The sequence below is a fragment of the Bacillus rossius genome, chromosome 1 (genome assembly GCF_032445375.1).
Source record: "Bacillus rossius redtenbacheri isolate Brsri chromosome 1, Brsri_v3, whole genome shotgun sequence".
NCBI classification, from domain to species: Eukaryota; Metazoa; Arthropoda; class Insecta; order Phasmatodea; family Bacillidae; genus Bacillus; species Bacillus rossius.
The window spans coordinates 8,424,710-8,451,312 of record NC_086330.1 but is presented as its reverse complement, the minus strand read 5'-3'; the positions used below and the strand labels follow the sequence as shown (position 1 = coordinate 8,451,312).

At 42.1% G+C, this 26,603-nt stretch overlaps 2 protein-coding genes across 5 annotated transcripts in view; one reads left to right on the top strand and one right to left on the bottom strand.

The window, feature by feature from the left end:
* LOC134531828 (tau-tubulin kinase 1-like) overlaps positions 1-26,603 on the bottom strand; it is a 62,286-nt gene that overhangs the window by 28,591 nt on the left and 7,092 nt on the right. For both annotated transcript variants that reach the window (XM_063367795.1, XM_063367804.1), the window contains exons 2-6: positions 24,563-24,841; positions 4,844-5,024; positions 2,580-2,962; positions 1,640-1,769; positions 1,403-1,536 (exon numbers count right to left, since the gene is read on the bottom strand). In XM_063367795.1, coding sequence (XP_063223865.1) covers positions 1,403-1,536; positions 1,640-1,769; positions 2,580-2,962; positions 4,844-5,024; positions 24,563-24,802 — 1,068 coding nt within the window. In that variant the 5' untranslated portion in view covers positions 24,803-24,841. The remainder of the gene's footprint in view (positions 1-1,402; positions 1,537-1,639; positions 1,770-2,579; positions 2,963-4,843; positions 5,025-24,562; positions 24,842-26,603) is intronic.
* Positions 5,427-23,400, top strand: LOC134531838 (uncharacterized). Of its 3 annotated transcripts, XM_063367827.1 has the most exons (6): positions 5,428-6,250; positions 14,572-14,714; positions 16,080-16,289; positions 16,413-16,684; positions 17,948-18,084; positions 22,583-23,400. In XM_063367827.1, the coding sequence occupies exons 1-6, from the start codon at positions 6,027-6,029 to the stop codon at positions 22,806-22,808; spliced, it is 1,212 nt and encodes a 403-aa protein (XP_063223897.1). In that variant the 5' UTR covers positions 5,428-6,026; the 3' UTR covers positions 22,809-23,400. The 3 variants fall into 3 exon arrangements, with proteins under 3 accessions (XP_063223905.1, XP_063223897.1, XP_063223888.1); XM_063367818.1 differs by having other exon boundaries at positions 5,440-6,250; positions 16,080-16,684; positions 22,583-23,388; XM_063367835.1 differs by lacking the exon at positions 17,948-18,084 and having other exon boundaries at positions 5,427-6,250; positions 16,080-16,684; positions 22,583-23,376.

Sequence of the window (26,603 nt, the reverse complement as noted above, 5' to 3'; positions counted from 1 at the left end):
GCAAATGCGCATGTGTGCGTGCAGCGATAAGCCAGCGGAAGTTATCAAGGCCAACCAGTACAGTCTGCACTAACGTGCTGTAAACACAACTCGTGTCCCGGGCAATGTGTACAATAAATTACTGTACCGTATCTCTTTGCCTGTCACTCACGGTCACGGCCGCTTCTATTTCTGGATATTTTCCTTGTTTCATCCTTCGAAATGCTCGCTTATCTTTCGGTGCCTTCAGTAGTTATGTTTGGCTGCACCAGTCAGTCTTGACATTGGTTGCTGCCGTATCTTATTTTCTCACCGCCACATTTTTTTCCGTTTCATTTGGCATAATTCACAGCTTTCTGTTTGAACTCAGCTGTATAACTTGTTATTTTCCTCATAAACACTACCCGGTAACTGTAAAACAAACTTCCCTTCTCCCCTCGCATTCCTTACGAGCAAAAAAAAAGTCTCTCCCACCCCTCGCCGTCCATCATTCAACAAGCCACCCTCCGCCTGTCCTCCCTTCTCCCGCCGTGCGTCACAACAAACCACCCACGTTCATTGGACAAGGAGGACAGAGAATACCATTGAAACATGTTCAATGCTTTCATTTAATCATGAATTATCATGAACATGATGTGTAATTTTTTTAGTGTGTAAAATTTCTCTGCTACAGTATGTTGTGTTACTAGAGGTCAGAAACAAAAATTTATATGATTGATTGTCCCATGTAGCTGTATTTGTAATTTGTATTTTGATTCAATTCTTTATTAGTTTATTACTACGTATATGTAATTACAATGTCAGTATTGTTATATTATATTCCTATATTTTTAAAACACATTTTTTGAACATCACACACTACAGGACTTAAAAAAATTATAAATGCTAATAAATGCTACAGAACAAAAAATAAATGCTATAAAGTAGCTTTTTAAATGCTATTTTTCATCTTCTCTACTCATGTTACATGAAACTAATGACCGACATGCAAATGCAATAAACCAATGTTCAGGGTGAAGTACACCCTTAATCATTTTTTTTTTGGGGTTGCACCAGAACTAGCAGCAATCATTCCAAGTGTTTTGGGTTATAACCCAGACAAAGTCGTTGGTTTAAAAAAAAAAGGCTCTTAAAATTGTGTAGCATGCTCTTCAAAACCTATGCCATCTAGTCCATACAATCTAACAAAAAAAAAATCTCTTTTATAAAACATTACAATATTTTTAATTTATTGTTTAAAATTTCAAAGAGTTTCATCTGTGCATAAAACAAAGGAACTCTCAAGCAATGACAGACCTTTATTTGAACAAAATTCAACATGCTATAAAAATATTGTCCATTTTAAAACATTTTATTTTAGTTTCTTAGTAATGACTACTTTTTTTTTAATGCTTTCCAATGTGAGTGTAGACAAGTTACTTACGTGCGAGAGAAAAGTTTGCATGTTCAAGGGAGAGTGAATCTTGCGGGCGTGTTGAGGCGAAGGATGTGCTTTCCGCCCGGAAGGCAGGAGGAACCCAGGACTATTCACAGGTGAAGGGATCCTAGTCATCCCAGCTAAAAAATAAATAAAATAAAATGTGGAAAGGAACTAGCACTATGTCCATAACATTATCCAGTTACTATTTATTTCAATATCAACATGCTTAAATTTATGTACCTGGATATTTTGGGACCGGTATTGGTGAGAGGGCTTTGGACGCAACCTGTTCATGTCCATTGGTATTGTGGTTTACAACATGAGTCGCCCATTCTTTGATCCAGTTGGAACTGTCCTTGAACGTGCTCATCTGCACAGCAAAATAAAAAGTAAAACAATCATTACAGAGACGCACACACACTTGCGCAACTACAGAGCATAACCTACAGTATTTCATGGATATAAAAATACGAGGATTATTTTTTCAGTTTCATTATGTCAAAATGTTGATTCTATATTGCAAGTAGATAAAAAAGGTTACATGTCATTCTCTGGTGTGGTGCTGTTTGAACTAGTGGCGCACCTACATAGGTATTGTCTTTGAAAGATTTGTGCAATGGGAGTGCATTACTTGATGTAAGCTTTTGAACATACGCCATTGCTAAGCACACGTATGTCTGTAGAAGAAAACTATAAAAAAAACCAAAAGACAAAAAACACAAATTAAGCAAAAAATTGCTGTTGTCAACAGGATATATACACCACATAATATTCCATAACAGGAATATGGTCAACAAACAAAGAAAAACAAAGAAAAATGGACTAAGAGAACCAAAAAACCCCCACAAATGATTACTTGAACCCCAAAAAAATTCAACACAACAGTTGAAACAAGACAAAAACACAAAAAAAACCGAAAAGACGAAACAAACACAATAGTTTTCCAAAACAGAAACAAGCGACGTTTCGGGAACTGCTATCTGCTCCCGTCCTCAGAAGTTTTCTTCTACACAGACATACGTGTGCTTAGCAATGGCGTATGTCCAAAAGCTTACATCAAGTCACCTACATTGGTAACTAGTAATCATAACAAAACAACTAACACTAATCAATGATACTGATTATTAATTGCGATCATTTAAATTATTGGTACGGATAACCCATTCAACGGCCATCCCACCTTGAAGCTGCCGTCCTGGCTCCTCTCCAGCGGCTGGGCTCCGCTCGAGCCGGCCACTGCCTTCTCCACCTCCAGGCGCGCGCGCGTCACCTCCGCGCACGGGGCGTCCTTCTCGATGGTGTAGGTGCCCGCCTCGCTGGCCGTGTCGTTTGTCGCCTCCTCCTCCTCCTCCTCCTCCTCCTCCTCCTCCTCCTCCTCCTCCTCGTCTTCGTCCTCGTCCTCCTCGTCGTCCTCGTCCTCGTCGTCGCTGGGCGGCGCCAGGGGGACCCCCGGCTGCTCCTCCGCGAAGTCCCCGAACTGCTCCTGCCCCGCCTGCGCCGGCCCGCTCGGCTGCTGCTGTGACATGATCTTCTTCTCCTGGGCGAGGTTCGTCGTCCGCTGGACTGAGGCACAAACCAAACCACTCCGTCTCCAATCGGGAGCCTGCGGCGTCCACATGTCCACACAACAACGCAGCCTAACCCACTCACAATATTTCTATTTTCCAATTAACTTGAATCTTTAAGTGCTTTTTTATGGTTGGAAAATCACAATTTAGACAGTTAGTTGCCTTCTTCAACCGTTAACAAATTAATTTTTTTTTTAAAACAGTGGATGAAGTCCCACATTTTCAATGTTTCCAAGATTTTTTTTTTTTTTTTTTTTTTTTTGCTGGAGTGTTGATACGTTAAGAATTAACCTAAACTTTATTTGTAACTGTAAATATTTTTTTTTGTTTTTGTTTTGTGTGCTTTAAATTGTATGCTTTAAATTACTGGAAACTTAACAGTAAAGTATACTTCCACCAAAGTAGAAATTAAAGAATTAGGTTTTAAGTTGTTGTTAACAGCCGTGAGGTGGAAGGAAACGAGAGCACTCCTAGCCAACTCACCAACTTCCCGCAAAGCCCGCCACTTTTGCCCACTTGCCTAAGTTCCTTGTTTGATCACACCACCAAAGATTTGACCACTCAACTACAAAGGACTCTTGTTGAAAAAATGAGTTGTGGATTAAGAAATTATGTTTAATATATTGCAATGAATATTCAAATAGAAATAATGGAGCTGAAGAAAATCCTTTTTGACCCTACAGTGACATTTTACCACTTGAATTATCAGGAACAATTTTTTTTTGTTCTCATTTGACTGTGACACATTATTTTGACAGTATTGAATACACACATCCATAAGTGCTGATAATAACTAACACGCATTCAGCATGTAGTCTAGCAGTTCTTGTCGTAACAAAGGATTTGTACTGAATTTAAGTTCACCCACCGCAAATGGTATGTAAGATTTCCCTTTAATTTTGCCAGTCATATAAGTTTGTTTTCTCTCCATTTTTAGCCTTTATTTCTTACTTATTCACAACGCATGATTATTCTTGCTGCATAGTGTGGGTTAAACTTTATCACCCTGTCCACCTCCCTGTATGGGCCTACAGCCAAAATCTCAATCTTGGCATGGATCCCAGTAGACCACGATTCCCGGGCCTTTTTCCTTTGGGCTCGCTTTCCGTTTTTCATCACAGCGTAACGGTCTTCTTCTCGGAGCTGGCACGGAGATAAGACTCTACTAGCATGTAACACGATTTGAAAAGTCATAATTATCTCTCTCTCACAACTACCTAACGTGAGCAGACATAATGCTTCAAAATAATTACCAAGAACATCTTCACAGTTGAGTTTAATTAGTACAACTTCTATTTGTTTATCTGTTTCAGTGTGATTTGATAATCTGAGTCAATTCAAAGTAAGAATATATCTGTACCATAGCCGTCCACTTTTTTTTAAAGCTTTTATGGATTTCAGCTAGTAAGCTTAATTTATTTAAAACACAAATAAAAAAATGGATCACTAGTAATAAACCAAAGTCAAAGGGAAATTCCTGTGTTCTCATTCATCTGTTTTACATTGGGTGCCTCTACCATGCAAGCAAACTTGAAAACAGGAATTTAACTTTTACTTCTTAAAAAAAAGTTTATTTTTTAATTTTTTTAGGATGTTACCAAGCCACTCAACTAACGATTCATAATAACTATACAAGAAATTTGTATTAGTTTAACTAAATTTATCTGACAAAAACTGAGCATCTCCTCCGAATCCTTAAATACTTTAATAGAATATTAAATTTTATTTTGTTACAAACATCAACACTTAAGAGGAACTCCTGACTTTCTGTCACAACCAATCGCTTTCCATGCAGCTAACAATTTCCATGTTAATATAATGAAAACAGAAGTTATGATGAATTAGGCTTCACCAAAACACCCACACAATCCATTACCTTTGTCGAGATTCCTGAATTTCTTCACGAAGAACTCGTTGCGTATCTTGACGTCCTCCTCCTGGTCGCTGGAGAAGTAGCCCTCCGAGTGGTAGCCGGCTCGGCGGCTGACCAGGCACTTCCTGACGGGCAGGGGGGACAGCCCCACCGCCCGCACCATGTTGGCACAGCTCTTCGAGTCCTGCACAGACAGGACTCGTCCGTCTCTCGTACCACACCCCCAATCACGGTCTCTCCTCCAGCACTTCCCGGGCAGAGGCCACGAACGCCAGAGTAGTTTCAACCCGAATGCTAAATGTGGAATGGTGTAATGCGACCCGCTAAAAAAACAGGAAACACTGTACTGAAACGACAACAATCGGTAACAATGAACTCTGAGCGAACTAAAAACGCCGGCAGCGCAGTGCTGCGACTGGGAACCAAGGTCAACAACCGGAATCCACACGGAAAAAAATTAACGCAAACAGTTTGGTTGGTGCCAGACTACAGAATGCCGGAAGACCTTTCACACTAATGTCTTAAGAAAAAAAAAATGAATTTCAAAATATATCAATAATTAGAGATTATAGTCCATCCACGGTAACCTCCTACTTTTTTTAACGAACCTTTGAAAAAACACACCAGGATGCAGCATGTTTGGTTCGTTTGCAAAAATACTTTCCATCATATGCATATTAAACATGCATTAACACTAAATTACCGTATAATGATGTTAAATAAAATTTTACAAAAAAAGTAACTATCTATGTACAATATTATTAATATTAATGATCTCGCATGTGTGTAAATGAAACAGTGAGAGAAGTGGTGTGTTGGCAATGATTAGAACGAAATAGTTCCATAGCCAAAATATATATTTTTTGACTTTCCGCGTGTATTTAAGAATTTGTTTGGGTATTTGTTAAGTTTGAACATTTTTTTAAATCTCTGGTGAAATAAAAACGTTATGTTAACGGTAAAAAAATATTACGTGCCGAAACCGTGGTCGCGCATTAATAATGTTAATAGTCACTTGTTTGTTTTCTCTTTCAGCCGTTTGTCTGCAGTCTGCACTCTTTACGCCATATTGCAGTGTGTTTTAATATATTACTGACCGTGAAATAACGTACAGTTTGTGTTTCAGGATTTTGTGTTAATATTGTGTATTTTAACTTTGTTATATTATTTATTATCTACTATTGTAATGATGGAATTTGTTATCGTTTTGATATTTTGTGTGGTTCTTGTGATTGCTGTAATGGTAATTGGTTCCGGGATGGGGAAAGCTACTTCTTCGCAGCGTCAGATGGACATCATTAACGTCGCTCAGAACTTATATGTTTTAATTAGGAAAGGCGACTTGAAGAAATGTGACGTTACGCAGACGACCGCGTTTCTTCTCAACATCGCAAAGTCAACTGTTCTCAAGTAAGTAGGCTTTTTTCGTTTTCATGCACGTAAAAAAAATATTGACTGTGTCCTAAGTATTGTCGGCCTGTGTTTTAACTCACGAGGTTTTTTGTGTTTTATTTCCAATTTATATTTTTTGGTGTGAGACAACACCGCCATGTGGCGTCTCTGTTGAAAAGTTAACCTAAAATCATATTAGGCCTACTCAGGTCCTAACAATAACAATATAGGCACTTTCAAGTATTTTTATGGGTGTGATACACGTTTGTTTATAACGATGTTTATAAACTGACGGCTGCTCGCGCGTTACCGGTGAATTTAAGATGTTAAATATGGGCGCCACCACGTGGAAGGGCACGTGGACCCGGCGGAGTCTCTCTCTCAGGGCGTTACGTAGCCCAAGTGGGGACGAGTTACCAGCCCTTTCTATCCTACCTTTCCAGACCTGGCCCGCTCTAGGCGTCGGGCACGCCACACTCCTAGGCTAAGCCACTCACCACGTGGTTAAATAAAATACTCAGTTTATATTTTATTCCCAGATTTAATTTCACTAACACGTTATCTCCACGTCCGTTACACGTTACACGGTAGAAAAAGCCTGAGGCACGAATCGACTTAGGTGAAGGCATGGTCCACACACGTGGCCATGCTACAAAATTTACTTATTACACGATTGCTGAAAACTCGACTGAGACAATTAATTAATTAAACAGCCCGCTGGCCGAGAGCTGCCCCGAGGATGACGAGCGAAAGAGATTCAGAAATACTTAACGAGACAGAATTACTTGGTCAGTGCAGAACAAAGGTGAAGTCCCCGGGGTGCTGGCGCGTCTGCTCTCGGTCAGTGATGAAGATGGACTGGGCTGAGCTCATCGCTCGCAGGTGGCAACATGGCGCCCTTCGCGCCAACACAATTACCGTTACTATATTCTACGATTCCGTGCCCCGGCGAAAGTTGAGTAAATTACAGATAAACATTAAAAATATATAAAAATTACTGACAATGGAAAGTTCGTTACTATTTACTTATTTAATGACAATTTATGTAAAAGCATTCCTACCCTCGTCCAAGTCCGTGCCTGTTCGGGTCCGCCCGGGCAACGTCTATAGTTATTTAAGGTAACCTATTTAAATTAAAGAAAACACAAGTAAATTACACAGCACTGGGGCGAAGATGGATGAAAACAACAAAAAGGCTTACAATTAATATTAACATAGCAATTTTAGGGATCGCCGCACTGCTTCTAAGCGCCCTCTTGTGGTAGTTCGTGGCGCGCAATTCAAACACACGACTACGTACATGGCGGTACAAATGCCGGGGAAGGGGAGAGGAATGTTGAGGAAACGGAGACTGACTAGGCTCATGGGGCGTAGCCCCGGCTGACGTCAATTGCCCCCCCCTCGAATAGCCGGTCATGTCGACGTTTCCGCTGGGTCGCCTGTGGGCGTGGTCGCCCCCTTATCAACAACAGCTGTGCTTCCTCGCGATCCCTCGGGGTCGTAGCGTGTATCGCGGAGCCGGAACTGGGTCTTGTGACGCCCGGTCTCCCCTCTCTTCCCGCGGTGTTTCGTCTTCCTGCGGTTCGGTTACTGTCACCCTGAACGTGGAGTCTGCCAACGAGTAATGCAGCGGCCATAATGGCTCGTCCGGCGAACCCGGCCTACTCTCTACTTCCTCCGGCCACCTTATCAGTGGTTGGGATGTCGACTGGCCCTCCGTCACTCCGGGCGTGTCCCTGAGAAATCCCCTGAAAGGCGAGACGTCACTCCCCGAGTCTTCGAACAGCCGCCTCGGCCGGACATCTGTGACTGCGAGGGGCGTCGCCTGTCCCGCCCCCAGGTCCGGGAAGCCTCTGAACCCGCCCCCGTCTGTTGGGGTGGACGTGACCAGCTGTGCGGCCGCCCTCCCGTCTGTCTCGTCCGCCGCCTCCGTCTCTCTCTGCCGCGTCCCTGCTCCGTCACGTCTCGTTCCCGTCTCTTCCGCCCCGCCCGCCGCCTCCGTCTCTTCCTGCCCCGTCTCCGCCTCGTCCGCCGCCTCCGTCTCTTCCTGCCGCGTCCCTGCTCCGTCACGTCTCGTTTCCGTCTCTTCCGCCCCGTCCGCCGCCTCCGTCTCTTCCTGCCCCGTCTCCGCCTCGTCCGCCGCCTCCGTCTCTTCCTGTGCCAAGCGCACATCGTCCCGGTGATATTTCGCGGCCCGGCCTGAGGGTAACTTTATCACGACCGCCGTGGGCCCCGCCTTGACCACCGCCACCGGGCCAAACCACTTTGGCGCCAGGCCGGCGCAGAAGTTGCGTCGGCCGGAGGAGAGGGGGTGGAGCCTCGCGTAAACCAGCTGGCCTGGTTTCAGTTCAGGGGGCGGGCGGGTCGTCTCGGGTGTGCGTTGTGCTTGGTAAGCTGCCTGGTTACGTCGCGCCCTATCGTGCGTCTCGGCCAATCGCCTCAGGCGTCCTTCGGGGCTCTCTACGTCCGGGTCCGTTTGTTGTTGCCGCACGTGATATTCCCCGGGGAGGGTGAGGTTCCGCCCCTGGACCATGGTGGCTGGTGTTTCGCCGGTTGCCGCGTTCACCCGTCGCCGGATGCAGTACAGAACGTCCGGGATGTGCGTGTCCCATTGGGCGTGGTCATCCGCGAGCCTCAACCGCAGTTGAACCTTCACCTCTTGGTTGCGTCGTTCCGTGGGGTTCGCGCGGGGGTGGTACACGGGGGTGGTGTGTAGGATTACCCGCCATTTTCTCCCCAGCTGCGCCCACCGGCGCCCGACAAATTGGGTGGCATTGTCCGACAACAGGACCCGGGGGTACCCCCACCTAGGAAAAAACTCCGTTTCCAGGCTGCGTGCAATGGTGCCGGCGCGGATGTTCGCCAGGGGGTAGGCCTCCACCCAACGCGTGTAGCAGTCTGTCACCACCAACAAAAATCTTTTCCCTCGGGGCGTGCGGGGATATGGTCCCATTAGGTCTATGGCGACTGTATGGAATGGCTCGGTGGGCTGCCTGGGTACCTGCTGGGCTGTCCCGTCGGTGCGGCGCGCCTTGTGCCTCTGGCAATGTTTACATCTCCTCACGCAGTCCCGTACAAACTTGTTTACCCCTGGCCAGTAGAACTGTTCCCGCAGATCGCGTCGCGTCTGGTCTGCGCCGGGGTGTCCGGCTAGCCTGTTCACGTGATACATGTCAAACACCTCCCGGCGGGTGGCGGCTGGCGCGAACGTCCGCCATTGGCCAGCTGTCCCCTTAGGTCGCGCCTGCAGTGTCCCGTCCAATACACGGTAGCCTTCACATTCTCCGCTCCCGCAACGGCGCACGATCTCCTGTGTGTCTGTGTCCGTGAGTTGGGCCGCTCGCACGTAGGCGTCTAAGTCATCAAGCTCCGCGCCTGGCGGTAATGTCGGTGTGACGTTAAGGTTTAGGGCACACAATGCGGCTTGGGTTGTCGGGGTGCGCGGGGTCCTGGGTATGCGCCCGCTGGGTGGTGGCAAAAGCTCCTCCCACTCCGCATCGTCACAGGCTGTGACGGTGACGTCCGGATCTCGCGACAGCTCGTCCGCTAGTTCGTTCTGTTTTCCCGGTACATGCTCGACTTCGAAATCTAAGGCCTGTAGAAGCATGGCCCAACGCGTCAGCTTCGAACGTCGCCCCTGCATCGTGGCCAGCCATTTGAGACATTGGCTGTCAGTTCTCAGTACGAATTTCTGCCCCTCCAGGTGTGGGCGGTAGCGTCTGAGGGCCCAAACTACGCCTAGACACTCACGCTCGTTCACGCTATACCGCTGCTCGACGTCGCCGAACTTGGCGCTTGCATATTCAATCACCCGGGGCTCGCCGTCGTCGCCGAGTTGTAACAGGATGGCCCCGATGCCCTTCTCGCTCGCGTCTGTTTGTACGATCAGGGGTCTGCCTGGGTCCAGCCGCGCGAGTAAGTGGCACTGTTGAAATCTGCGTTTTAGCTCGTCAAAAGCGTTCTGGGCTTCCACGGTCCACCTGAACGGACGTTTGGGTGACAGCTGTTCTGTCATCGGCGCCGCTACTACCGAGAACTCTGGGACGAAGGCTCGCAGCCAGTTAGCTAGCCCCAAGAACTTTTGCAGTTGCTTGCGCGTGCGTGGGGGCTCCTTGTTGATAATTACACTCAGCTGTTTTTCCGTGGGTCGGTTTCCGTCCGCGTTAACCACTAAGCCCAGGAAATCTAGTTCTGTGGTCCCCAGGTGGCATTTTTCGCGATTGCATGTCAGACCATGGCTCGCCAGGCGTTCCAAGACTAATGCTAAATGATGCGCATGTTCTTCCCACGTCTGAGACCAAACAATTATGTCGTCCAGATACGCGGCCGCAAACTTGCCCGAGTAGTTGTCTAAGACCCGTGTCATCATCCCTTGGAAGGTAGCGGGGGCGTCCTGTAGGCCGAATGGCATCGCGCAAAACTGAAATCTCCGCCCGTCTGGGGCTGTGAACGCCGTCTTGGGTCGGTCCGCCGGACGTATCGGCACCTGCCAATACCCAGATTTTAGGTCGAGGGAAGAAAATATCTTGGCGTTACCCAGGCCTGAAAGTGTGTCGGCCATGTTCAGCAGGGGGGGTGGGGCATTAATTGTCACTCTATTGATAGGTTTGAAATTGACACAGAAGCGTAGTTTCCCGTCTTTTTTTTCTGCCAACACGACCTGGAAATTATACGGACTTTCGCTAGGCTCAATTATCCCGTCATGCAACATGTCCTGAACCTGGTCTAGGATGGTCTGTTTACCAACGTGGCCGTAGCTACCGGGTGGGATAAACATTGGCTCGTGAGGATGGGTCGGGATGGCATGCTCAGCTATGGTGGTACGTTTCAGCGGGTCCGCGGACGCAAACACATTACACTGATGATCGAGGACCTGCTGGATGGTAGCACGAAACTCGGGGGGAACTCCGTGCTGGAACTCGTCGAGACTGACCTGGTTTACTGCTGGTGGAGTAGGCTTACCCAGCCCGTGGATGGTCCGCCGCCCCTGGGTGCCGACGTGGACGCAGCCGGCCCGGATGTCGATGGCTGCGTGCTGCTCGTAGAGCCAGGGTAGCCCCAGAATGACGTCATCACGTAACTGCTCCACCACCAGCGCCGTCGTGACGGACCGTTGGTCCCGCACGTCCACCTCCAGCGTCGCGACGCCCTGGGTGTAGCAGGCGTCCCCCGTGGTAGCCAGCTGGAGTTGGCCCGGGTGGTACTCGAAGTTGTCACGGCCAATCACGCGTGCCGCCACACAGTTGTGGCTGGCGGCGGTGTCAACAAGCGCGTGGACTGCGCGCCCGTTGACAACCACCGGAATGCGCAACAGGTCGGCCTCCGCCGCTCCCACGTGACCCAGGAGAGGCCCCGCCGCCGTAGGTCTGTTGTTGTTAGGTGAGGCGGGGGAGGTGGGCTGTCTTAGCGCGCCGCCCCCTTGCCGTCCGTTTCCCGACGGCTGCTGCGCCGCGAAGTCAGGCCGGAACTTGTTCCTCACCGGGCAGTTCTCGTGCCAATGGAACGTGCCTGGTGGACACGTGTGGCACTGAGGTGGTGGGCTGCCGCCGGTAGTCCGTCTCCGCCATGTCAGCTGCGCGTGGCCGCTCGGTCCGGGTTCGTCGCGCCTAGCTTGGTCTCGGGTGGGCGCCGTGTAGGGCACCAGCGCCTTGGTGTCGGCGGGCGTCGTGTCTTCCTGCTTGGTGCTCAGGGTGGCGTGGATCCTGGTCGGTCTGACAGCTCGTAGGTCCTGCTCTAAGACGCGCGCCTGTTGGACGAACTCCTCTGCCGGACGCCGCGTCATCGGGCGTAAATACGGGCGAAATTCCGGGCGCATCAGCTCAACTACCCGCTCCAGCACTCCGGTAGGTTCTTCTCCGGGAAACAGCCGCTTGTACAGACGTATTTTTTTCATGATAAACGCCTCCGCCGCCTCCGTCGCGCCTTGCTCGAGACAATACAGCTCCGTCCGCACTCTCATCTCTGTCTTCACGTCCGCGAATCTGGCCTCGAACAATCTCGCGAACTCGGTCCACGGCATGTCATACTCCTGGACGATCTGCCACCACGTCTTGGCGTCGCCTTTGAGCGCGGTGCTCACCCTGTTCGCCCACTCACACTCCGGCACTCCGTAGCGATTCAGGCGTTCCCGACACGCGTGTACAAATCTCCGCGGATCGTCGCTGGTTCTGCCCGCAAATTCCGGTAGCTCCACGTGTCCTATGAGAGGTACCCTGCTCCGTGGTGTGTCGGCGGCGTCTCTCACCGGGCTGCGGCCTGACGGGCCCGCTATTCTCACGTGGTGGCACCACTGGCACGTGTACCACCCGTCTTGAAAGGAGATTATTTCGGACTTCGCGAGACACGCCGTGTGCTTGAACGCGCGACAGTTCCGGCACCAGCCTCCCTCCCGCGTCTTGCCCTCACACTCCGCATCCGTGCACTTCCCGTGTCCCGCCTCAAACTGATCCGCCCGTTCTGCCTGCTCGTGGTTCGGCTGCGCTTCATACTGTCCTACGCACACGCACGTGTCCGTCCACGAAGAAATCGCCGTCCCGCTCACCTGGCGCGGTCGCGCGCACATAACACAATATAAGCTATTCTTTTGAAACAACTCACTTGCCTTAATCGCGCCCGGATTTTTGTCAAGTCCGTGGTTGTCCGACATGGTCGTGTGGTGGTGAGGCCGGTCGATTGCCCCTCTTCCCTTCGCTACGCGACGCGACGCGGATGGCGGTACACACACACACTGACCTGGCCCGGCTGCTGTTGTCGCGAGGAATGCGGCCACCTGGCTGCTCGCAGCGAATTCCTGGAAGCGCGCGCCCGGCTGGTCACGTGGCCGGCGCGCCAGAGTCCCGCTATACGCTCCGCGCGAACAATAGTTCCAGCGCGAACTTTAGTTCCGCGCGCTCCGCGTAACAACCGCCTATCTCACACGCTCGTACAGGTCTGGTTTTCGCGGAAGATGTAACTCGCCCCACGCTCTTGGGCGCCATTTGACGGCTGCTCGCGCGTTACCGGTGAATTTAAGATGTTAAATATGGGCGCCACCACGTGGAAGGGCACGTGGACCCGGCGGAGTCTCTCTCTCAGGGCGTTACGTAGCCCAAGTGGGGACGAGTTACCAGCCCTTTCTATCCTACCTTTCCAGACCTGGCCCGCTCTAGGCGTCGGGCACGCCACACTCCTAGGCTAAGCCACTCACCACGTGGTTAAATAAAATACTCAGTTTATATTTTATTCCCAGATTTAATTTCACTAACACGTTATCTCCACGTCCGTTACACGTTACACGGTAGAAAAAGCCTGAGGCACGAATCGACTTAGGTGAAGGCATGGTCCACACACGTGGCCATGCTACAAAATTTACTTATTACACGATTGCTGAAAACTCGACTGAGACAATTAATTAATTAAACAGCCCGCTGGCCGAGAGCTGCCCCGAGGATGACGAGCGAAAGAGATTCAGAAATACTTAACGAGACAGAATTACTTGGTCAGTGCAGAACAAAGGTGAAGTCCCCGGGGTGCTGGCGCGTCTGCTCTCGGTCAGTGATGAAGATGGACTGGGCTGAGCTCATCGCTCGCAGGTGGCAACATGGCGCCCTTCGCGCCAACACAATTACCGTTACTATATTCTACGATTCCGTGCCCCGGCGAAAGTTGAGTAAATTACAGATAAACATTAAAAATATATAAAAATTACTGACAATGGAAAGTTCGTTACTATTTACTTATTTAATGACAATTTATGTAAAAGCATTCCTACCCTCGTCCAAGTCCGTGCCTGTTCGGGTCCGCCCGGGCAACGTCTATAGTTATTTAAGGTAACCTATTTAAATTAAAGAAAACACAAGTAAATTACACAGCACTGGGGCGAAGATGGATGAAAACAACAAAAAGGCTTACAATTAATATTAACATAGCAATTTTAGGGATCGCCGCACTGCTTCTAAGCGCCCTCTTGTGGTAGTTCGTGGCGCGCAATTCAAACACACGACTACGTACATGGCGGTACAAATGCCGGGGAAGGGGAGAGGAATGTTGAGGAAACGGAGACTGACTAGGCTCATGGGGCGTAGCCCCGGCTGACGTCAAAACTTTATGATAGGTTTAACTATAACATAAGGGAGTGATTTTATAATTTGCATTTAATTAGTTTTTCATCTGTTTGGGAGATCACAAAATAAATAAAAAAACACTTCATTAATTTCGTGGACAAAGTCTGTCATGTTTCCATTTAGTGACCACAAAGCAAATATTTGTGACAAAATGCCATATTTGGAACACTGCCTAACTGCGTATTGTGAACGGGTCCCCGGAAAAGTGTTATGACAAATGTTATTTTTTTTGGTTAGGTACTACAAGAAAGACATTGAAGAAGTTTCAACACCAGGAAAAAAGAGGAAAAAAAGGCCACAGGAAGGAAAGTCACTTGACACAGTCGACGATTTCACAGTAAATGCAATCAGGAATGCAATTTACAGGATGTACGCTGAAGGTAAAAATTTGATACTGAAGAGTAGTTTCAATATCACTGGGGTAGGCCCTACTTAATTGTATTCATTTCATATATCCATATGCAGATTGACCGGTTCAGTTTTTTTCCCGATATCATCTGTCCTTTAAAAATACTTAACATTTTTGGGTGGTTTGTTAGGTTTCTTTATTGATATGGTATTGATATATAGAATATTGTGCAACATATGAAATAGGTACACGTCCTTTTAAGGTTAGGTTAAAGATAGAAAGAAAATTGTTACATTCTAAAACTACAAGTAATGCTTATATCGTTATACACAGTATACATATTAAATAACCTCAACTTTTATGATGTATCAGAAGGTTAAATAATGACTATTTCCAGTATCAATAATATCCAGTTGTGCGCTTTAGCAGTAATTGGTTACAAATTAGTGAGTTGTGGTCTAAGCAAGCATGGTTATTAAAAAAAAATTGGGATTCTTAATTGGCTAAATTGTACTGTGTGGCAGGGTCCAGTACAATATATATTCTATTGCAAAATAGTGTCATGCCCCGCCTAACCCTTTAGAAAATATAGGGGTATTGTTATTTTATAAACAATAGGTCTACTTCATTGTAATGAAGTATCATATGAAAACACAACTTAGCCAGACAAACTGTGTGTTAGTGTATGAAGTAACAGAAGGTTATAAAACAGTAAAAGTTTAGTATCGTGTATCCGATTCGATACATTGATCCTGATCGCATGATCCTGCAAATATTGATCCTGTGATTGATGATGCTTGCTTTTCTAATTTATTACGTTTAAAAATCCTGTACAAAACCAAAACTAAAAACCTGTGATGTAGTAATGAGTTATGATTTAAAGTTGAATAATAATGAAAATATATATGTTTTATTAAACTTATCATAATTATTCTTGCTATACCACAACATTTGATTATGTTCAGGATCTTTGATCTGAATAAATGAAAAAAAGCATGCACCACACGATCAATAGGATGTACAGGTTCATGCATAAAGATCTAGGGATCACATGGGATACACGATACAAAACATTTACCTATAACACAGTGTAGAGCTTGTAACTTATTGATTGCTAAATTGAATGCTGAAATACTAATGTTTTACACAACTTCAATACAAACGCGCAATATAATCGTCATATCATTGCAGACAAAAATACTGCAATGTAGAATTCCTCTAAGCAAACTACAAAATTTAAATTAATTTAAAAGTATTTTTGAAATGTAAGTTTATTAAAACTATTTAATAAATGTAAATTGTGCACTTAAATTATCTTCTACGGGGTTGTGGTTTCGCTTAGTTTTGTGTACCTCTGTTATTTCATGTATTGTTAATGTATGCAATAAATTCACAGGTTTGAATGTTACAGTCGACACCATTTTGAAAGAAATCAGGGAAAGACAAATAGATTATTATGGTGGAAGATCAAGTCTTCATAAATTGTTAAAGAAGATGGGATTTTCATGGACAACTGTTGATGGACGAAAAGCTTTGATAGAGAATGAAAACATAGTATTGCAGCGAATAGATTTCTTGAGAAAGTATAAAGAAGAAAAAGAAAGAGGTGCCAATTTCATATTTGTTGATGAAACATGGATTTTCCAGAGAGGCAAGGCATTAATTTATTTGAAAATTTGTTCTGTGGTCCAATACAAAGTATTTCATTTCCATTTCATATATTTTTCAGGAACTGTATCAAAGTCATGGCAGGACAAGAGTCTACAATCTGCGAAGAGACGTACTGTTGGAGATGGTAAAAGGTTTATTGTTGTTAATGCTGGAGGGCGCACTGGCTTTGTGCCAGGAGCAGGATTACTTTTTGTTTCAGGTCAGAAGACTGCAGACTACCATGGCGAGATGAATGGGGAAACTTTCTTGATGTGGTTTGAAGACATGTTGGTGCATCTTGAGGAACCCAGTGTCATCATAATGGACAATGCTTCATATCACAGCACCCAGGTATGTGCAATGGTAAAGCAGTGTCTTTTTATTGCTCAAATTGTAATGTGAAAAATTTACATGTGTTTATTATTGTGTATAAGTACGAATATTCGAGACTAATACATTTTGCCAGCAATAATTGTTATCTTAATAGTATGCCTACACTACATTTTTATAAACTATAATGTTTGAGCTGAAATTGATTACACACACACACACACACACAGACAGACACACACACACACATATATATATATATATATATATATATATATATATATATATATATATATATATATATATATATATATATATATATATATATATATATATATATATATAATGTAATTGAATTACATCGTAGTGCAAACTAATTTAGTAGAGGGTTTGAAATACCAAATAAATTTTTTTTATTGCAAATAGCATTTGAAAATGACATAATTACTTGTTTGGTAAAAGGACCCACTTTATGAATGCTCTGTTGCCCTACTTAATAAATTAAAATAATATTTTCAAAAAAATTTCTAGTCACTAAACTAACATGCTTTGTTATATTTAGAAATTCATTACGACAATATGCCAAAACACATGTTTGCTTTGCATAAGTACAGTAGAACCCTGTTATAATTTGTTTTTAAGGGGCTACAAGAAAAAAAAAAAATAAGCAGGAAATTCAATTTAGTACTTTTTAGTGTAGATTTATTGCCAATGGACTCAACAAGCTGCATAAAGATATATTTGATGCTCCAATTTGCTTGTAGCAAGCCAAAAACAATTTTTCTTCTGCTTTGTCTTTACTTACACATTGTCTCATTGCTGTAAAATTGTCTCATTTCTGTATAATTGTCATAATTCACGACAGTGTTTACAGTGGAAATGCTTAAGTCCAGTTCTTTTGTCACTTGAACATGTGATTTAAGTGAATACATTTGAAAACACACAGAATGGCTAAAAATTTATGAATTTATTTGTTTTCCAAGGGTGTCAACAGGCAGTTAACTGCTAACATACACATATACATAGACAGTATAGACAAAGGCTTTTAATTTTTTTCGTCTTCTAAAATTTTATGAAGTGAACATTACAAGCACGAAACTCATAATTTGTGAAACATTATATCCAGGAATTAAATACATTGTCCTTATAGGGAAAATATTGGACTTGAAAAATAATACATTATAGGCAGGAAAACTTTATAAGCAGTAAAATTGTAACAGGGTTCTACTGTCATGAATTCTTATCAGCTACTTGAGTATTTAGTTAAATGTTGGCATAACGTAGGTTGAGAAAACACCTACAACGAACTGGACCAAGGATGCACTGATCGCGTGGCTGGAGAAGAATGAGATAAAACATGAAAATAATTTTTTGAAAGTGGAGCTGCTGAGAATAGCTAAACAAAACAAGCCCCGAATACGGTATATTATTTCGTTTTTTTTACAGCATTTCTTTAAAAGTGAGATAGTTGCAAAAAATTACGTATACGCCTTGTTCTAACACACTTTTCAGATATGAGGTAGACGAGTTGGCTCGTAACTATGGCCACGAAATTCTACGACTCCCACCCTATCACTGCCACTATAATGCAATCGAACTAGTTTGGGCTCAATGTAAACACCATTACAATAGTAACGTGGGGCGGGCCAAGAGATTTGACAATGATGCAGTTGCAGCCATCTGGAAAGAGGCTCTTGATGCTTCCACACCAGAGAGGTATTTTCATGTTGCATGACCAATGGGGTATTCCTTTTGAAGTAGAAATTGTTTTATTTTCCTGTAGAACATTCCTCAAGCTTCAGCAAAACCCTTACCATACATTTTTACATAATACGTAAGTATTGTTGCCTAGCAGCCTGGTCCTACCATTCCTTTTGATAACTTTGTGTGCTACTGTGTGTATAGTGTGATTATCATTTTGTGTATATTCATATACCAGTAATACAGTTTTAAAACAATTGGTAAAAATAAGTGGTTTGAATTTGTGTAGTTGTCGTTTTGAAAATGTGTTGCATGTATGTGTTTGTGTTCGTGTTTGTGTTTGTAATTTTATTCCCATGTGATTCATACATATCTGTGTAGTTTCTAGATCAGTGGTTCTTAACCGGTGGTCCGCGGACCACTGGTGGTCCCTGGAGGCATTCCAAGTGGTCCGCGAAGCCATCCTAATAATATGTGACGTAATGAGTAGAGTCGAAACAACGCGAGCCGCGCGTGGCACGAGTCCGAAGGCGAAATGCGGTGCAAGAGGGCGGGGGGTGGCGGTTTCGTTCCATTCATTCTTTGTTTTATCGGCGTGGGTTGCCGATCGTCACTTGTAGCGTCGACGATGTAATGAGCGGTAGGGATTTGTAACGTGGCCTTGAGAGAGTGACGAGTACCTACCTACTACAGTACTTGGTTTAATTTTTAAAGTTCGTCAGCAAAAAGCAAATTTCCTTAGTGCACGAAGGTAGTTATAGTAAATAACTACTCCAGATATAAGTAAAATAAATATCTATTTGTTTGGTTTAGGTATGCCACACAACTAACTAATTGCGGATTACTAATTTTACTTTATTTTCGTCACATTGTAAATCTGCTAGGTTTCTTATTAGGTACCTACTGTTGTTTTTAATCATTTTTATAAAACGGAAAATAATGCACATTTCAGTACTTTTGTAGGTTAGGTTAACCGTTTTAGTGAGCAATTAAAAACCAGCCTTATTTGACTTGCATTGTTTTTTTTTTCGGGTTAAACCTTAAGGTACGATTCCACCGGTGTGCTGCACAGTATTTTGGTGGAATCGTACCATTACAACTTAATATTTCAAAGCAGTTATTCTCAACCAATTGAGAGGCAAAGTCGGGAATACATAATAATGTCATTTCGGTGACAATGCAATTGTTTGGTATAATTGAGCAGATTATGATGTATATGTAAGTATAGGTACCTACTTAATAATACCGACGTATTTGGGCTCATTTGATACATCTTGAGTAGTAGATTCTTTTACCGTCATTCCCACAGCTGGCCATAGACCTCACAAATAAAAGCTTGTCAAAACAACACATTTTTACTATCCATAAGATACGGTATACATGTAATACATAAGGTATACATAAGATTATACCTGTCTGTATTATCACTAAAACTTTGTTTTCAGGAAAATGCCACCAAAAAGAAAATTTGACGACTATATTAAGCTGGGATTTACTTCAATAGAAATTAATGGAGAAACTAGACCACAATGCGTTTTATGTGCAACTGTTCTTTCTAACGACGCTTTAAAACCGGCAAAGTTGGAACGTCATTTGAAGACCGTGCATCCGAAGTTCTGTAACCATTTGCGAGAATTCTTTGAAGGCAAACTAACAAATCTTAAAAAAATGAAACTTGGACTCAGTGGAACAAGTTATTCAACATCTGAAAAAACATTATCTGCATCATTTGAAGTTTCAAAATTGATTGCGAAATCGAAAAAAGCACACACAATCGGCGAATCTTTAATAAAGCCCTGTATGCTCAAAGTTGCAGAGGAGCTTTTAGGCGCGGAAGCTCAAAAGAAAATTCGTGAAATACCGCTTTCTAATGACACAGTTAAGTCACGCATTCAAAAAATGTCAACTGATATTGAAGACCAAGTTATTGACAAGATTAAAAACAGCCCTTATTTTGCATTAGAATGTGATGAGTCTACCGATGTTTCGCAATGCTGTCAATTACTTGTATTTCTTCGATTTTTGGAGGACAATAAAATGTTTAAAGAAGAGTTATTATTTTCTCATGAACTTAAAACGACGTCGCAAGGTGCAGATGTTATGAATGCTATAAGTCAATATATGGAGGAACATGGACTTATGTGGGAAAGGCTTGCCGGGTTTTGTACTGACGGTGCTCCTGCTATGCTTGGTTCTCGCTCTGGTCTTGCAGCATTGATAAAAACCAAAAATCCCTCCTCAATTACGACGCACTGCGTTATTCACCGTCAAGCATTGGCTGCCAAAACGCTCCCGGAATGTTTCACTATGGCTCTGAAAACTGCTATAAAAGTAGTTAACTTCATTAAAAAGAGCGCACTCAATACTCGTCTATTCAAACAGTTGTGTTCTGACATGAACTCTGAACACGAAACTCTGCTTTTCCACACAGAAGTTCGTTGGCTTTCCAAAGGAAACATGCTGTGGAGGCTGTACGAACTAAGAGAGGAAGTACAAATATTCTTAACTAACAAGGAAAACAAAGAGTTGCTAGATCAGTTCTGCGAGCCCGAATATAAGGTACGTTTTGCTTATTTGGTCGACTTTTTTGCGCAAATAAATAAATTGAACCTTCAACTGCAAGGGTTAGGAAATTTGAAGTTGCAAGGCATGAGCAACATATTTGCATATGAAGATAAAATCAGGGCATTTATTGCTAAAATCGAGCTATGGATCAATAAGGTCGAAAGAAAAAACTTTTCTGCATTTGATACGCTCAACCAAATTATTGACGGACTAGGTGCAGATATTAAAGAAGAAATTCAGAAGAACATGATGATCCATTTGACTAATTTAAAAAGTGAATTCAATCGCTATTTTCCTGACTGTGAGGACAAAAGTATTCAGAAACTGATCCGGAATCCTTTCATTGTCAACGTTTCCAAAGTCTCTGATGAAATTCAAGAAGAAGTGATTGAAATGCAACACGACACGAACTTAAAAGATACATTCAAATCAGGAATAAATCTTGAAGATTATTGGAGCCAAAAAGCAATTTCTTTTCCAAAGCTTCGAGACATTGCTATATGTTACCTAACTTTATTTTCATCGACGTATCTATGCGAGCAGGGTTTTTCGACGCTTCTGATTATTAAAAACAAGCATCGAAATCGGTTGGATGCCACTGCCGACATGCGTTTAGCTTTGAGTAGCACTGAACCAAGAATTCAGAAGTTGGTAAAGAGTATGCAGCCACAATAATCACATTAAATTAAAATCTGTAAGTTTTAGATTTTTGCCAAATAATTAAGAAATGAGTGCTAATTATAAAATTGTGCTTGTTTTCTTTATCAAACAACCCTTAATTTAGGTTTTTAGGTAAACCAACTGGGTGGTCCCCGGCAAGACATACATTTGGTAAAATGGTCCCTCATAACTAAAAGGTTAAGAACCACTGTTCTAGATCTAACAGTGGTGACTTATTTGCAAGGTTTTTTTTTTTTGTAATTGCAGTCCATTTGCAATTGTTTCATTTCCATAAATAGTTTTGTATTTATTAGTAATTGTGATATTACTTTCTGTTATGCTTAATCTTGTGTCAATGACTTTAAAGTTATGGTGGGTTCAGTGCTGTAGGCAGATTTCAATATTCAGATAAAATTTCAACGTAGAGAATTTTGAATATTTTCATCTAGCGAACTTGAATAGGTATTTACACATGTAGTTCTTACACATTAGTATTTTCAAAAGTTATGTTATTATAGTGAAATACATATACAGTAAATCATCAAAACTATTCAAAAAATTAAATTTTCTCTATATCTCACTGTTTTTGTCTGGGACAAATTTTAACCAAAAACAAACACAAAACTTATGAAATAAATATTTTATCATATGCATTCTAAGCCTTTATTGATAACATAGAAAATATTTACAGCTTTATTATATCTTGAATAAACCACTATAAATTTTTTTTTTTCAGATAACATAAAACAAAACATGTTACTTCAAGTATTAAATAATAGCTTTGATAGTTGAGGAAAACACATTAAATGAGTTTTGTTGTGTTTAAAAATAGTTTCTTGTGGAGTGAGTTCAAAATTGTATGTAATAAAGAGCATGCCATGCATTGTTTACTATGCTGTTTTGACAGAAACAAACATATTTTGTTATAGAGTGGTTTTTGCTATAAACAGGTCATTTATATAGAGGTTTTACTGTATACATTAATTTTTTTAGATGGGCGAGGTGTGTGGATCACGTGGAGAAGCTAATTCAAGCAGACTGGGAGAGAGAAGTCCACATAGACAGCGGCACCATTCCTCCACTCATCATCCACCTCGGCGAGGATAGTTCAAGTGAAGACAGTGACAGCGAAGAATTTGAGGTTACGACACAGCAAGTAGATGGAGACAGTGAAGTACTGGCAGTTCCTCTTGATGATTTACCCGGGTGTTCTTATTGAGGTCTGTATGTAATAAACACCTGGGCAACTGTAAGTATTGGGGTTTGAAACATTTTTTTTTTCTTTTATGCATTCCCATTAAGTATGTTGATTACTGGAACTTTATGTATTAACTTTATATTACACATATTATGAAATTAATAATAAATTTCATTTCTGGATTCGTATAGGTGTATGTGAAACATTTTATTTTGTTGTGTGTCTTCATTTTTCAGTGAACTTACTTGGAAAACAAAAAGCCAGTCCCCATCCAGGGCCACAAATAAATAATGCATATAAGTGGTATAGAAATTACTGTCAATTCTTTACCACAATTTTACTGTTCATAAAATTATGATTTTGTCTAATAAGTATACTCAGGAAAATGTATATAACCATATTTTTATTTGTGGCCTTAACCGGCAAAATGGTAGGGGTTTATTAAATAAAAGAAGAAAATTCATTTTTAAATGTTTTCATCTGAATTTGTTAATTTTATTAAACCTTCAATCCTTAGTCTTTTCCAGCTTGCTTAGATGGACAGCCATATGTATAATTTACAATACTTTTTTTTTCAGATGCAGAAAACTGTGTTGAACTGTACTAAAGGATGATATTTATTGCTTACATAAATGTTGTAAATTTATATGTTCTCCTAAAAATTTACTTTAAATTATATGTTATTTCTTTAGCTAACAAACTTATTTTTTAATATTTTTACCATTGGGTATCATAAATGTTATGAACATATACATGTATACTTAGATCATATTCAAATTACTTATATATATATATATATATATATATATATATATATATATATATATATATATATATATATATATACATACATACATACATTACATACATACATACATACATACATACATACATACATACACACACACACACATTGTTTTGACAGCTGGTGATTGTAAACAAACCATTTGACATTTGTCACATGGCAATGTTTTATTTTACATATGGCGGAAGGATACATAGTGACATTAAAGTAGATCCGGTGAAAAGCAGGGCTTCAGAAAAGTAGGAGGTTACCGTGGATGGACTATAATTGTATCTGCATCTCAAATGACGAAACACAAATTTACTATTCTGTATTAATTTTTCGTCTAATTTTATTTTAAGTACGGTGGAATCTCTTATTAATGAGGCTGTTGTTTTAGCAAGTTGAAATAAGATGGATTAAATACTATTCATAAACAGAAGGGCTTGTAAGCCAATTAAAATTGGTTTAAAGTGTCTATGAGATATGTACACTACCTACTTCCCTGGAGAGTTTAATGGCTTTGTCTGGCCGCTGCATGGTTCTAAGTTCAGTTTAAAAAATCTGGGTTAAGATTCAACCAATCTTTGGAGATGTGCACCATTGCCCATAACAACACTATGCAAATAGTTTCAGAAGAAAATTTCATATTTCTGGAGGAAAAAAAATTCCTAGACACCTATTTATATGACATTTGCTCTTTGTGAGAACAAATTGAACATTACAGTTGAAATAAAAATATATTTTAATTTTATGTGTTTATCTAAATGTATTTTCAAACTTATCCAGCAAAACATTTCCTAGAAATCATACAAAAAAAATTCAAAGCAGCAAACCTTATACATGAAATAAATACCATTTAGGTACTTATTTTATATATATTAAGCATTATTGTGCACAAATTCAAACACAATAACAGTTTACGAACATAAAGTCACATTATTACACACTAACGTGACACAAAAAAAAATTAATAACATAAATTGATTACCTTTGCAATCTCCACGGAGGGATAGGAGGGGTTCCTTCGGTGTCCTGAAGCATACTTATTGAAAGACTCGGACAGTTGTTTCGGCGAAACTGCATCTTTCTTATCGGCAAAATGTATGGTGAACGCCATCGGCTGCAGCTTGCGGCCCTCCGGAGACGACGCGTTGTTCTGGCGGTTGTCGGGCGCGGGGTTGCCCTCCACGATCAAGCCAGGGTACTCCTTGTTACTCAGTCCCTCCATCTGTACCGCTCATCTTCACGCCTCATGCGACTGCCACCTCTGCAACGCAGGAACAACTCGTCATTCGTATGTCCTCCACGCTTCACACATTACCGAACCCTTGCCAGGAAGTCCTTAACCAGAGACATGTTCACACATGTGAAATATACAAAAAAAATAAGTTCACCATTTGCTCACACCAAAAAAAAAAAAAATGTGCGCAAAATATATAAATTTTTCATCAGCCTACTTCAAGGTCTCGCGACCGTGCAACAATGCGACTGCTGAGATGACGAACGACAATGGCGCTGTCAATAAACTCCCCCGGAGAAAGGAAAACACATTGCACAATTGCGGAGGAACAACGGCCGGCAACGGTAACCGGCCGGGCAGAGCGCCGTGCTTGGCCAGCCAACCAGCACCAACTTTCCACCGCGGGCGGACGCACAGTCCGCAAGCACACGCACACAAGACACTGCAAGCACGAGTCTCACTCTGGGATGTTCACTGTTGCTCACAGCTATCACTGATTTTGGATACCGGTGCACTACTCATACTACTGAATAAGCAGCAATTACCAATACATAGTTACAATGCTCAGAATTATTTTCCAACTGCCAACTTTGATAGAGAATTTATGTGCAGTTATACTACAACTTTTACTTACAACGTACTATAGTCAGCATGATAAATCTTCCTCACATTATTAAGTCTTCACCATTCCCCATTACACTGGTTGGCAATGCCTCATCACATCCATTCACTAACATTACCTGATTTTAAACGACCAGAGACTACCACTGGAATGATTATGACCATTTTTTTCAAACACTTATCCAAACTGTAAATGTAGCCTACCCCTCAAGCTATTTGCAGGCTTTCTATCATGATAAAAGTAAGTCAACTATAAATTCATTTCTAATACAGAACAGTGGTGTAAAGTGTGGCAGACGATATCATTCAAAAGATATAACCAATGGCAATGAAATAATTATTCTGAAGAAAAAATACATACTATATACTTATATTTAAAAAAAAAACACTTATTTGTAAGTTACATTGGTGTGTGTTTATATATATTGTCTAATGCTGGTATTTTCACAATTTATTCAACTGGTGGCAAACTGCTATTGGATATATTCACTGTATTAAACCATGTTATCATGGATTCCCAATATCTAGGTCTCTGTAGAAGCTTAAATCCAATACATTTTTATACAATTGTTTATATAAAAAAAAAATTATTACCCAAAATACAAGAATGTTGCATTCTTTAGAAATTTTCCCACCTATATAATTAAATTTAAAAAAAAACTCTCAAAAATGTATTTTTATTGGCTTTTTCCAGAAGACTATAAATTTGAACAAATAAATCTAGGTGAAGTGGAGGTTGCTTATGATATGTCAGTTACATTACTACATATGTAAAATCATTGTTACAATTCTAAAATTCTCAAAAAAATAAATATTTTTAATCACACTTACTTCGCTAGAAAATTCCCTAGCTGTGAAGGGTTTTAAAACAAAACAAATTATGTGGTTAGGTATAGTAAAAACATGTTAATATAGGCCTAAATGTACAATATTTTAATTGGTGAAAATAAATTGTTGCAGCAATTTTTTATATTTTTGCTATGTTGTTATAATGTTATTACATACTTATTTTTGACCCACAATTTCCCCCATCTTCGTCCTTTTACCACTATAACGCAACAAGAGAGCAAAGAACCGGGTGGTCACTGACGAGCGCATCAGAAAGGGAAGGGGGTCGGTCAAGCAGCTGTTTGTTGGCTGAGAACATAGGCCACATGCGGTCCGAGAC

Bases quoted from the DNA above. Each gene is read 5' to 3' on its own strand.
- LOC134531838 (XM_063367818.1), top strand. From the start codon at position 6,027: ATGATGGAATTTGTTATCGTTTTGATATTTTGTGTGGTTCTTGTGATT. The intron at 14,715-16,079 runs GTAAAAATTTGA...ATAAATTCACAG, and splicing joins TTACAGGATGTACGCTGAAG to GTTTGAATGTTACAGTCGAC. The intron at 18,085-22,582 runs GTATATTATTTC...TAATTTTTTTAG, and splicing joins CAAAACAAGCCCCGAATACG to ATGGGCGAGGTGTGTGGATC.